General features: G+C 40.6%; 1 protein-coding gene and 2 long non-coding RNA genes across 17 annotated transcripts in view; 1 reads left to right on the top strand and 2 right to left on the bottom strand.

Moving 5' to 3' along the window:
• ptprt (protein tyrosine phosphatase receptor type T) overlaps window positions 1-12,831 on the top strand; it is a 385,704-nt gene that overhangs the window by 270,893 nt on the left and 101,980 nt on the right. For 3 of the 15 annotated variants that reach the window (XM_032513296.1, XM_032513289.1, XM_032513300.1), the window contains one exon: window positions 5,657-5,686. The exons of 10 other annotated variants lie outside the window; for them this stretch is intronic. In XM_032513296.1, the coding sequence (XP_032369187.1) occupies window positions 5,657-5,686 (30 nt within the window). The remainder of the gene's footprint in view (window positions 1-5,656; window positions 5,687-12,831) is intronic. 2 more of the 15 variants (XM_032513297.1, XM_032513290.1) reach the window with 1 other exon arrangement.
• LOC116687717 (uncharacterized) overlaps window positions 1-12,831 on the bottom strand; it is a 113,842-nt gene that overhangs the window by 96,883 nt on the left and 4,128 nt on the right. The gene's annotated exons all lie outside the window — the stretch shown is intronic.
• LOC116687718 (uncharacterized) overlaps window positions 8,674-12,831 on the bottom strand; it is a 4,561-nt gene continuing 403 nt past the window's right edge. Inside the window, exons 2-3 of the long non-coding RNA XR_004331617.1 lie at window positions 8,906-8,910; window positions 8,674-8,685 (exon numbers count right to left, since the gene is read on the bottom strand). This is a non-coding gene — a long non-coding RNA (uncharacterized LOC116687718). The remainder of the gene's footprint in view (window positions 8,686-8,905; window positions 8,911-12,831) is intronic.

Below are 12,831 nucleotides of genomic sequence, written 5' to 3'. Positions count from 1 at the left end.
AGATACATTTCAATCAGGAGAGACTAGTGGCAGATATGTGACAATTATACACAGCATGAGAAAATATACAGTTATTAGAATAACAGCTGAATTAATTTTGGAGTGCATCGATTAAAAGTTAGGTCTAACCCCTAACCTATTATTTAACGACTCAGAACTTTTTTTAAGTACATACTATTAACATTGGGAAGCAATTCTTACCAGTGTATCTTGATATGCTGACAGCCGTTAGTTGCCACCCATTTGGCAACAGCTGTGGTCATTTTTGGGATTTGGTTTCATCAACAGGATGGCACCTAGCCCTCTCCAAAACAGGGCTTTGCCTGAGCCCGCTAGCATCAACCTGAGAACGTTAACTGTGCTATGCTTAGCTCGTAGGTGGTCGCTCAAGCTCCATGTGCTTCGGTGATATTTTTTATTCGGCTTCACGCAATGGGCATGTGGCTTTAGACTTGTCTACTGAGCCGTCCGGGAGTTTTGGAAAATAAAAAGCGCCCTTCATTGCTGCTGTCTGTGTTACAAAGACGTATGGCAGCGTGATGATAAGTACAGGTGCGGCAGAGGGTCAAAATAGTAGCCTAGCCCCAAGAGGCCGTAGATTCTAATGATTTTAGAACAGCTAAGGCACGACGCAAAGCCGAGTAAAGTGTGAAATAAATTAATAAATGGAGGCATGCAATTAATACGAATAAAGAAAATGAACGTGTTATGCTTGGCCCTTAATCATATCGCATTAAAGCTGACAGCCCTAGTTCAATAATAAGCCAGGAGAGGTACTTATAAAGCAGTGTCATTAGACCTCTGCATCTTCACCAAGTAGTATCACAGTATAGCTGTGTAGTACACAGTACATCTCAATACTGTGCGTCCCTGTCTGAATTAGTGGTGACTGCATTCACTGGAAACATGTCAAAAAGGCTTTTTTTTTTGTCTGTATGCCAATTGGAAAGTGTTCAGAAACCGAGGGCCACTGCCGCTCTTCATTTACTAGAATCTAATTATGTTTTGGCAGCTCCTGGTAATGGACAGCAACCCATTTCCTGATCGGCATCACGTTGTTGGGCTGTTACCGATCTGCTCAAGATTAAATCCACTCTTCACCAAAGGCTAACAGTCAAACTGATAATCAATGAATCACTTTTGTCGTTTAGCAGGATCCAAGTGTATTTGTCCCAAATTGTCCAGACACACACACGTACACACACGCACACACATACACAAACACACATGCATGCACGCACACACACACACACACACACACACACACACACACACACACCACACACACACACCACACACACACACACACACACACACACACACACACACGAATATCTGTTCGCCTGTCCACTATGTACTCTGTCTATGTCTATTTGTCTCTCTCTCTTGGTCTCTTCTCTCTCTCTCTCTTGTTCGTCTCTCTCTCTCTCTCTCTGTCTCTCTCTACTCTCGTCTCTCTCTCTCTCTCTCTACTCTCTCTCTCTCTCTATTTCTTCTCCCTCTATCTCTATCTTTATTCACCACACACATGACAGTGCCAGCAGTGTTTTTCCATGCCATATTAATTTATGACCAGTTTTAACGGCTGTGGCTTTTACAGCGCTCTGCACTTTATTAATAATAAGGACAATGTCAGTAGGCCCTTAAAGAGGGTTACGGGTATGACAGTGGTGGTGTGTGGTGTGTGTGGTGGTGTGTGTGTGTGTGTGTGGTGTGTGTGTGAGTGTGTGTGTGTATATAGGTAGGGTTAAACAGAGTTTGGTTTGAGTTGTGTGTGGTGTGGGTGTGTGTGGTGAGGAGTGCGCAGATGTGTTAAGATTTGTGTGAAAACCATTGAAATGTGTGTGTGTGTGGTGTGTTTGGTGGTGTGTATAAAGGTAGGTTAAAACAAAGTTTGGTGTGAGTTGTGTGTGTGGTGTGTGTGGCACAGGTTGTTAAGAATGTGTGTGAAAGCTATTGAAATGAACACAGCTGTGTGTGGGTTGTGTGTGTGTGTGTGTGTGTGTGTGTGTGTGTGTGTGTGTGTGTTGCAAACACAATGTTTCATTCTTCTCTCTCAGACAGTCAGACAGACTGACTGATGACTGACTGACTGATAGACGACTGACTGACTGGATGACTGGCTGATGACTGGCTGACTGACTGACGACTGCACTGGCTGACTGGCTGACTGATGGTGACTGACTGACTGACTGAGGACTGACTGACGGGACTGGCAGACTGACTGGCTGACTGGGTGACTGACTGACTGACTGACTGACTGACTGGCTGGCTGGCTGACTGGCTTGCTGACTGGCTGACTGACTGACTGACTGACGTGATGGGCTGACTGGGTGACTGACTGACTGACTGATAGAGTGACTGATGACTGACTGGACTGACTGATAGAGTGACTGACTGACTGGCTGATGACTGACTGGCTGGCTGACTGACTGACTGACTGGCGACTGACTGACTGACTGACTGATGATTGGCTGGCTGACGCAGTAGTAGTTCATTTGACATCTGCTTTAATAGGAACGGAATATTGATCCTTTTCAGCCCTACTTTAGTTTCCCCTTGTATGGAAATGGTCTGTGTGTGTGTGTGTGTGTGTGTGTGTGTGTGTGTGTGTGTGTGTGTGTTGCTATGAGATGAAGAGTGAATGCAAGGCGGACGAGTTGCCAACAAGCCATTATAGAGTTAGTGCAGGGAGTCCAGTATCACACACACACACACACACACACACACACACACACGGAAGAGATATTTGTCAAGTGGAATGCAGAGGTATAGATCTGTGGCTGAGAGTGAAAGTGAAGGACAAGGTCCTTTTAAACTTTCTTGGCTTGAGTTTGAGTTGAATAGAGTTCTGGCTTATTATCTTATTTTGATTTATCTTCTGTTTAATTGTATTATTAAATACCTGACATACATTTTAACATTTTTAACCATCTAACTAATCAACCATCTCTGCTTCTATGTGTTCCTCTACCAAACTTCCATCTTCTATCTTTTCTGTCATCCCTCATCTCATATCTGTCTATCCACCAGCCTGTTGGTGATGGAGGCATCAGATGTGCACCTTTTTTTGAGATTTTTTTAATTTTATTTTTTACTTTATTTGGTTCCCTACAGACTTCACTTAAGCATTTATTTATTATCTGAAAACTTGCCAGTTAAGCTATTACAAAGTTATATTAATTATTAGAACTGATATTAATACTAGGAATTATATGTACGTATATCAATAATATCACAATATGTTTTCACCAAATACCTCAATATTGATATTGCGGCGATATTCTAGGGTTGGTGCTCTATCAACATATCTTCACTCTTAGATTTTAGATACATAATCATCTAAAATGTGGACATAAAGTTCAGAAAAGTACATCACTTTACTGTAATACAGCTTTTAAAACCAGTAAAAGACAACATGTATGTCATATCACAATATTTCAATATCTAAAATCTAAGACAATATCTAGTCTCATGTCACGATATTGATATAATACCGATAAATGGCCCAGCCCTAATAATAGGAATATAATTTTAGAGTGACTGGCCGGTTGATCATCTGTGGGGGATGAGAACACAGCCAGTGAAAGCTCCATGTGTCCCTGGTTGCCCAGTGGTTCCTTCCAGTGCTCCATGCTAACTCATTAGCATTCACTGTGTTTCATAAAGCCTGTGAGCACGCTGTCTCCAAAAGATTTGCAATAGTACCAATAGTGGAGCAGTTTTTACATATGTTTAATCCAACACATTCTCAATCCCAGCTTCTCAAAAACTGACGCTTGGTCGGGATCCTTTTCCCTCACTCTCTAACGTGCAGGGTTAAACCACTTAGTTAGGGTTAGAGAAAGATTGAGAATGTGTTATTAAATCTTAGTAAGTATAGAATTTTTTGAAAGTCTTTAGTCTTTAGTACTAAAAACACAGAATCTGACCTATTTCTACTTTAGTGTACAATGATGAAAATATACCCTATCTGTGTTTGAACTATGAATGACTTTCCATCATCCAAGACTGAATGCAGTTAGTAATGCAAATGTCAAACTGGATGAATATGTGGATCGTCCAACGCTTTTTTTGTTTGTGGGAAAGTCACTTTTCAAATTTGAAGATTTCTAGTTTATATCTGTAATGTTATTTCCTCCTTTATATAATACCAATCATACTGCTGCTATTACTCAACATAGAGTGTGATAAAGCATTAGCATGGAGCACAAGATGGAATGATGGATGGACATGATGTCTGTATTTTCATCTCTTAAAAGTTAACGAACAGGCCAATCTCCTGTGAAAAAGTTTAATTTCTTGGGTGAGTGATATGATCATTTCACAGGCCATAAAGGTCCTTATTATCTCTAATTAATTTGATTGACTACTGGCCACGTCACAGCTGATTTACAGGGTAGTATTTCAGCCAAGTAAGTCTCGGGATGACTAGAAAGTGATCAGATATGTCTGCAAATGGCCTATCTTCTTGTAAGAATGAAGTATAAGACTAAACATAGACACACGTATTGACCTGACAGGCAGCAGGGAGAAAGGTAGACATACTGTCAACAGGCAACCACTCAGCATCTGTAAAAAGCTTTATGGAACAAATCAAAAGAGACAACGTAGGTGGACAGCAAACTATTTCACAAATTTGGACACAACCAGACAGGCGGGCACAGCCGTTACATGGCCAGGTTGATCAGGTGGATGAGAAGACAAAAGGCCAGGCAGCTTTATCTGTAGAGCACATTTCAGCAACAAGGCAATTCAAAGTGCTTTACACAAAATCAGTTAAACAGATAAAACACAAGTATAAACAGTTAAAAATCATAAGCATTAAAAACCAATAAAACACATGAATAGACAGTTAAAAACAAAATAGAAACATTAGGACACTTAAAACACAAGAATAAAAGTTACAGTGCAGCATAAGAAATTTAAAGAAATGAGCAGTCAAAAGGAAACACTGGGATCAGAACACTGTATTGAAATTCTTTATTAGCAGTTCCTTACAGTCAAATTCAAGGTTGAGAAGAATGTAATATGAGTAAGAAAAGAGAAAATCAATAAGTCTATAAAGTAAAATATAGTAATATAGCTACAGTACAAGAAATAAAAAAAAATGTTACGCAGAAGTCAAGTGAGAATAAGTAAAAAAAAAAAGATTAGGTTCAAAAGATTATGTTGTAAAACAATCAGTTGTACAAATTCTATTAAAGTGCAGTGTAAACATACATAAAGTATATTGTCAACATAAATACAATATGGACATAACTATAGTACAGTGTCAACATAAGTAGAGTACAGACATAATTATAGCACAATGTGAATGTGAGTAGCAGCAGTTAATAAATAACAGATGTTACACATGTAAATGATGAATGATCGCAGCAAGTAATTATTGTACATTAATGTCGGAGAAGATTGAGATTGTGATGTGATGTGGAATACGTGCCGTGAGTCCGGTTTGACCTTCTACTGAGTACATGTTTCGAGTTTGATCCCCCAGACAGGACCAGCCTACTGGGGCACTCTGTGGCCTCACTCTCAAATGTCAACGAGTCAAAGAGCTAATCTTCCATTCAAACGGTGAACTAATCCAATGTGTTTGTCCTTCTTCTGGGTTTTGCTCTGTTGTCATCATCGGCCTCACCTCACCATGCCTCAGAAGACATGCTTATTCCTACTCTTATTACCTGTAAGTAGAGATTTCACTTTAGGAATAACTTCTTTCTCAACCCATGTGACAAGCTTTTATTTCTGTTCAAACCCTTTGTCTTGTTTCCTTGCATTCCATTTGACTTGTATCATACTCGCATAATGCTGAGATCTTCAACACGGGGGTCCGGGACCCCAAGATGGACCCCAGAGATACTGCAGGGTGCCACCAAAAATTAATTTGTTCTTTGTTTTTCTTCAAAAATCGAATGTCTTAACATGAATGCAACACATTATTAGCAAATATAAATGAGCCTATTTGTGAAAAAGACACACATTGATGATAAAGTAGTCATTAATGTAGCCATGCTGCTATACATGTTGGTATTTATTCTTTTTTTAAGTAACACTAGCACTTACATTATATTTTTATCGACACAGTGAACAATGCAGTGGCTTGCAAGCACTTTAAATTCCGTTGTACCTGTGACAGTGACAAAAAGACCTATTCTAAAGACCTATTCTCAGATTCACTGTGTGTATGCTTAACATTAAAACATCATTTATAAAATCATGCCAACAATTGTTGTTTTAATAGCTTAGTATTGAAGACACTTAAGAGGTATGTGAAGGCTTTAGGCAGCCCTTCATGTTATTGTAGGCCCAGTTCAAATGCAACTTCATTTTATACTTTACTTGTAGTAGGGGCGGGGGGGTCCCTGCTCGTCTCTCTCAGTTAAGGGGTCTTTGGCCTAAAAAACGTTGAAGACCCTTGTCATAATGAATTTGAGGACATATATTGTTTCATTTAAAAAAATTAAAAAAGCCTTTTAGGTTATTTCGATCAGAAAGATACACACAAAAAAAAACATTAAATATTAACACACACTATGTCAAACATGCTAAAAGAAAGAAAAGATCCTTTGGCCATGGTAGAATCCACATCCCCCTGTTTGTACATGTTGCCTGTCCTCTGGCTGGGGACAGTGCATGATAAGATGTCTCCAGGGGTTACCTGCCATGGACCAGCTTTGACTTGATGCCTGGTAGACAGACCTATCCCTTGGCAACGCATAATGACTTACAGCAATATGAATTCATTTGAGTGGCACTGTTGTGTTGCTAAACGAGGAAGCATCAACACTTCTAATTCAACATTTAATTAGATAAAGTTATCTGTCAGTGCACAGACACACACGCTCAGCATACAGACAATCTCACTTTTACTCTGTGGAGCTCTCCGAGCTCAAACTATCTCCTAGATCAGGGTCTTCAACGTTTTGTAAGCCAAGGACCCCTTAACTGAGAAAGAGAGACAGGAGAGGAGGAACCTCCTACTTCATATTTCTTAACTTAAGTTGCATATTTACCTGGGCCTACAATACAAGCTTAAAGTCTTTATTGTACATAGAAAACTGAGCTATAAACATGTTGGCATGATACACCTATGAACATAAGTCATGTTTTAATGGTAAACATACATGTGACAGTAAATCTTGAGGGTGACCCGTATCTGTGGACGGTTACCTCAGTGACTAACCCAACCTACAGTATATGCCAGTAAGCCTATCATCATAAAATATATGTTTTTTTTTGTCACAAATAGATTTATATTTGCTAATAATTTGTTGGATCCATGTTAAGACATCTTAATTTTCGGAAGGGTTTTTGTACAATGAAGGTCTAGTACTGAAAGGTTGCTTATTAAATTGCATTTCTTGCAAGTTAGACTGTGTTTCTTTGCAACTTTTGAACAACTTATCCCCCTCCCATGCACCTAGTATTTTTCTGTACTGAACATTTAAAAAAAAAAGGGTTATTTGGCGGCCCCCCTGCAGTAACTTTGAGGACCCTTGAGGGGCCCCCAACCCCCTGTTGAAGATCTCTGCCCTAAATAACTGCTTTAATTATTTGTTTACAATTTCTTTTTGAACTTTCATTGTCAATGAAAGAATGTGAGCCATATTTGAACAGATTAAATTAGAGAGATGAGAAAGTTAGACAATGAAGGTGTGTATGATGTCAAAAACACTGTGAGCTGACCTAATTATGATTCTGTATGTGTACTCTAGACTATACTCACTATGTACATATGCAGATTCTCCATAGTGATTTGACTTTTAAAAGCTTTGCTACTGAAGTTTAGCAACCACGTATGGAGCAATATTTTACTCATGTGGTATGAAAATGTCTCTTGTATCTGGAAGGCACAATCGTAGTCCAATTCCATCCCAATCCTACCTTTAGTGACCGAGTATTTCTACTGCAGGGGTTGCTGGTTAAATACCTTCCTGAAGAGCAATTTAGCAGTAGTTTTTTAGGATAGGAAATTCTCATTGATGTTACAATGACAGTTCACATTTTCAGACATGCACTATAGCAAACCAGTCCTCTTTAGGGATGTACAGTAACAATACACTCCACTCACAATGCTGTACGATTCACAATTTTACAATTCATGATTTTACGATTCACAATGTTCTCATTGTAACAGAATTATCTGCAGACTCATGACTGAAAAATATTCCTTTCTTTATCTGAACTGTGCAAAATAACAGATGTGTCCTCTTATCAAAAGTGACACAGAAATTGTATTTCGTCTTGAATATCAAAAATGTAACACAAAATGAGTAGTTTGATTTTTGAAACAAATCTCACACCAGAATAACAAAATACATAGTAAAATATCTCTCTTCCAATAAATGGGCTAAGAAGACGTAGTGACGTTTGAAGTCAAGTAAGTGACATCCAAAGTTACGTTTAGAAATTGCATCACAATTCCTTTTATATCTCAACTGTTTTTTTTAACCAATTCATGATGCATCCTCATTGGAGAGTGCACATCGTTTACTGGCAGGACAGGGACTTGCGTTAGTTTGATGGTGAAGAGGAAATTTCACTCGGACTTCATCTGCATTGTTTGCACGGCCCGTCTCTTAAAGTGTGTCACCCTAAAAGGTCAATGTAATTCACTGTTATCTTCTCCACCAAGTGGCCATTTCCTGCTTATTAACCAATTCTAATGAGTAGCTATTATAGCTGTCTGTTCATACGTGCAGAAGCACGTACAGGCACACACACACCCACACACACACAAGATAGCTGTGCAAACACATGCACTCAGTTGCCCCGAGCTCACCTACAAATCCCTGCAGAGAATGTCTGAAAATCCCTGCTTCTCCAGCTGTCTTCAAAGCATCTGAAAAAGTCCAGCAGCAGAGTCCTAACTGAGTGGAACATTCATCACTTGCCATACCACTTCTTCTTAAAACAGCCGCCCTCAGGCAGTCTGACCCAACCACAAATTACTTCTACACACACAGACTTACACAATTAGAACGGTGGCGGCCATCACTGTGGGTTTGCTGCTTTTCCACACTGTTTAATTTGTTTCGGCAGAAAAAATGAATACGCACTGCCATCGTGACTCTCCTTATGCAGACACGTACACAATAACCCATAAAAAATGATATATTTCTAATCATATACGCTGGCACAGATGCTGATAGTAAAGTGCCAAAGTCCTGCGAAAAACGCACAGCTCACACACATTATGCTGTTTCTATGTAGATTCCATGGACCCTTATCAAAAATGTTCCAAGAATGTGTCCTATATATCATTCTCAGATCGTTGTTTTTAAAAGTCTAAATTATCTAATTATTTTGCATTCAAATATCAATATTGAAAGCCTGAAAAGTCCAGTATTGTTTGGACAAATCATACCCCCCCACCCAACACACACACACACACACACACACACACACACACACAGTATCTACATACACACACAGCTATAATAGCCCTAGGATGTTTACTGTTTGATGAGAGAGGGATTTAAAGTCCTGCAAGACTCCTGCAGTGTGTGTGTGTGTGTGTGTGAACTGTTTCTCCCTGTCAGTCTGTCTCCATCTCTCTTTTCTTCTTCTCTCTCTCTTTAACCCTGCTCTCTCTCTCTTCACCCCTCTGTATCCCTCAATCTCTCCCTCCCTTGCTGGGTCTGCCTGTAAATCCTGTGATACGCAGATGAAAGTTGGTTTGAGCTTGGCCTGCAGCTTCCTCTGGAGCTGTCGCTGTCATCCTGAAGTGACTGCCTGCCGGCCTGTGTGACTGCAGCGCCAGCTGGGGATGGCTCGGGGAGATTTGAGCTGTTTAGCTGCCAACCCACTGGCTGAGGCTATTCTAGCCTTAATGCGGGAGTTCTGTCAATCCCTCGACAAGTGAAACAAATGTCGCTTCCCTTGTTTGATTGGACGCCTGAAGGTTGCTCCTGGTGACTCACCAGACATCTACTAACATAACGCATGCCCTCTGCATCCATCACTTTGTAGGAGAAGAACAATGCTGGTAACCTCAAGTGCTTGTTGCACAGCCAGTTCTTTCTTATTTGTATCTATATACATTAGCAGGTGTTCTCTTATTAGGGTCATTCACATCATATAGAGAGAAGTTATCCGTTATAAGAGATGTTATCTGTTTGGTCCAAACATCTAAATCACTTTATTGTAGGATGTAGGAGTATATGACATATAAATACTGCTGAAATCAGCATGACTTAAGCATGATTTATGCTTCTGCATTAAATCCAAGTGAAGATACCGGCCCTACTAATTCAATGTCAAATGATGGCATTGCTACACCTTTTTTTTTTTGGAAACAAAAATGTACAGTATGGCAAGCCTAACTAACATATCATTATTATGAGCCTATTAATAAAATGAGAAAAGAGCTAAAACAAAGGCTTGAACATTCATTAGTGTAGGGACGGCTCTCATCAAATACTGTCAATTTAAAAGCAAGAGTGACACACTTTTCTTTGGATAATCAGTAGCACATATTGAAAACAACTCTTTTACTAAGAGGGAGCGTAACTGAAAGGCCAGAGATTTAGAAAAATGCATCCTCCACATTTCAGAAGTACTGAACGATAAACTTGACTGAGTTCTCTGAGTGGATACCCAGGGATATTTAGTTATCTGGGGAATGGACCTTTCAAGTTCTAATGACACCTAATATATCAAAGGAGCAACAATTAAAAAAAAATTATATTTTTTTGTTGCTCAAGATTTTACCCAAAGTACCGCCGCCTTTCCTCACTCCAGCTGTTTCATCGTCTCAAAGCCATCAGAAGCACCCCCCCCCCCCAAAAAAAAACCCCAACGTGTCCACCACGCTTCGCTCATTATCAACTCAGCAAACGGCCTGTAATTAACGTGGTTGGGGGGACAGAGTAGTGGGGGATTCCCAGGGATGTGGGCGCCCGGCGGTGGAACCTCCGAGCTTAATGAAGTGCTGCTGTGACATTCATTAGAGGGGGGTTACGTCGCGCTCACTGCCACTTACAATATGCAAGGAATTTATCATTCAAACGAGTCCATTAACAGGAGGGATGTGTGATAGGTAAAGATGTAGAGAAGGGGGGGGTGGGGCTTTCTTTCTCTTCTTACAAGTCAGATATTGCTGTCTTTAGCTTTTTCTCCTTTCGCCTCCCCCCACCCCCCACCCTCATCTTCCTTCCATTCTCTCTCCTCACCCTTTTTCACTTGGCTCTTCTTGTTTCTCCTTCTCTCTCCATCTCTTTGTCTTTTTCCATTTGGCTTTCTTTTCTTTGCTCACCTCCCTCCTCCTCCTCCTCCTCCTCCTCCTCGTCTCCTGCCTACTTTCTGTCAAAGTGCAGTCAGATAGCCAGGAATAGGCCACTCTCAGCTCCAATCAAAGAGGAGTTTTTTGAGACTCTGTCAGCTATAAATTGGTGAAGAGTAGAGGTAGGATGAACTGGGGCTTGATGGAGGGAAATCATTGTGGGAGAAACTTTGCCATTCAATGTTCCTCTTTTCTTGTATTGCACTTTTCTCAGACCCTCACTCCTTCTTGTTTCTCTGGTTGGATTCCCCCCCTCATTTCCTTGTTTATTTGCTGAACGGTTTCAAGTGTCCCCCGACCCTCTCCCAACGGTGACTGGATGTAGACTTTGTTTCCCTACTTTCTCTTGTTCTCTTTTGACCCTCTGCTCTGTTTCTGGCCTTATAATCACTCTGGTTTCTCATTTCTCTGTCTCTTAGCTGAATTGCTTGTAAAAGTACTCCAGGGCAAGTAAAGCTCACCGTCTGATCCCAGACACGCGCACACAAACACACAGTATACAATGATACTGAGTTTAATTCTGTACCTCTACACAAACACACACACACCCACACACACACACACACACACACACACACACACACACACACACACACACACATTATTGCCAGTATTCTGTGAGCCAGTGGAATATTAGGGATGAAAAGAGATGTTGCCTCCACTTGTGACCTCTCGCTTATTGCTTTCTGACCCATAAAGCGCTTTACAAATGCAATGGCGCACAGCACACACGCACACACTCACACGCACACACACAAAGATCATAGATAAAAATGTGCCCAGCAAGTGCAGATTATTACGTGCAAAGATCAGAGATGGACCCCGGCCCAGTCTCCATAGGAATTCCGTTCATATTGGAGGATTCTGCAGCCGGTATTTACATCCAATGCCAATGCAGGCTGGGAGGAGGATGCGGGACACAGGAGTTTAGCTCTTTTCTCGGGCCAACCAAGGCTATTCTTTATGTGTACATGTGATCTGAGATTAACCTCATAGAGCGAACAGTCATTGCTACTGATTGTATTTTTGGGCCTTATCATTTTGTGTTTTGCTTTATAAAGATGTCAGGGACTGTATCGATATTTATTACTGAAAGTAAAATGAACTAATTGGTTAAAGCAGTACAGTAGTCGTCACTGCAGGACAGACACCTTTTGTTGGCTAAACTTAACTGCTTCTTTTTCTGGATTGTATATTGTTTTTTGGGCGTTTCCGCCTTAAATCACAGCTCAGACATGAAAAGGGAGAAATAGGAGGAGGACATGCAAGAAACCACTCTGGGCCTCTGCGTCAAGGAATAAACCTCTTTATATGGGTGCTCTACCCCCTGAGCTGCCCGGGCGCCCTACCCGCTGCCTTTCTGCAATAGATACCACTTTAATTAATGTTTAATGCATGTGCAGAATTATTTTCCTTTTCTCTATCACTGATACCATATACTGTAGTTGTTCAACCCTTAAGTAGTTCATTAAAGGAGCGCTATGCAGTTTTGGCCATTTCTTCGCTGTTTTCTCGCTTTTTGCTGTTGATAGGTTTCTCTATAG

This window comes from Etheostoma spectabile, chromosome 4 (genome assembly GCF_008692095.1).
Source record: "Etheostoma spectabile isolate EspeVRDwgs_2016 chromosome 4, UIUC_Espe_1.0, whole genome shotgun sequence".
NCBI lineage: Eukaryota > Metazoa > Chordata > Actinopteri > Perciformes > Percidae > Etheostoma > Etheostoma spectabile.
This window is presented reverse-complemented; position numbering and strand designations above follow the sequence as displayed.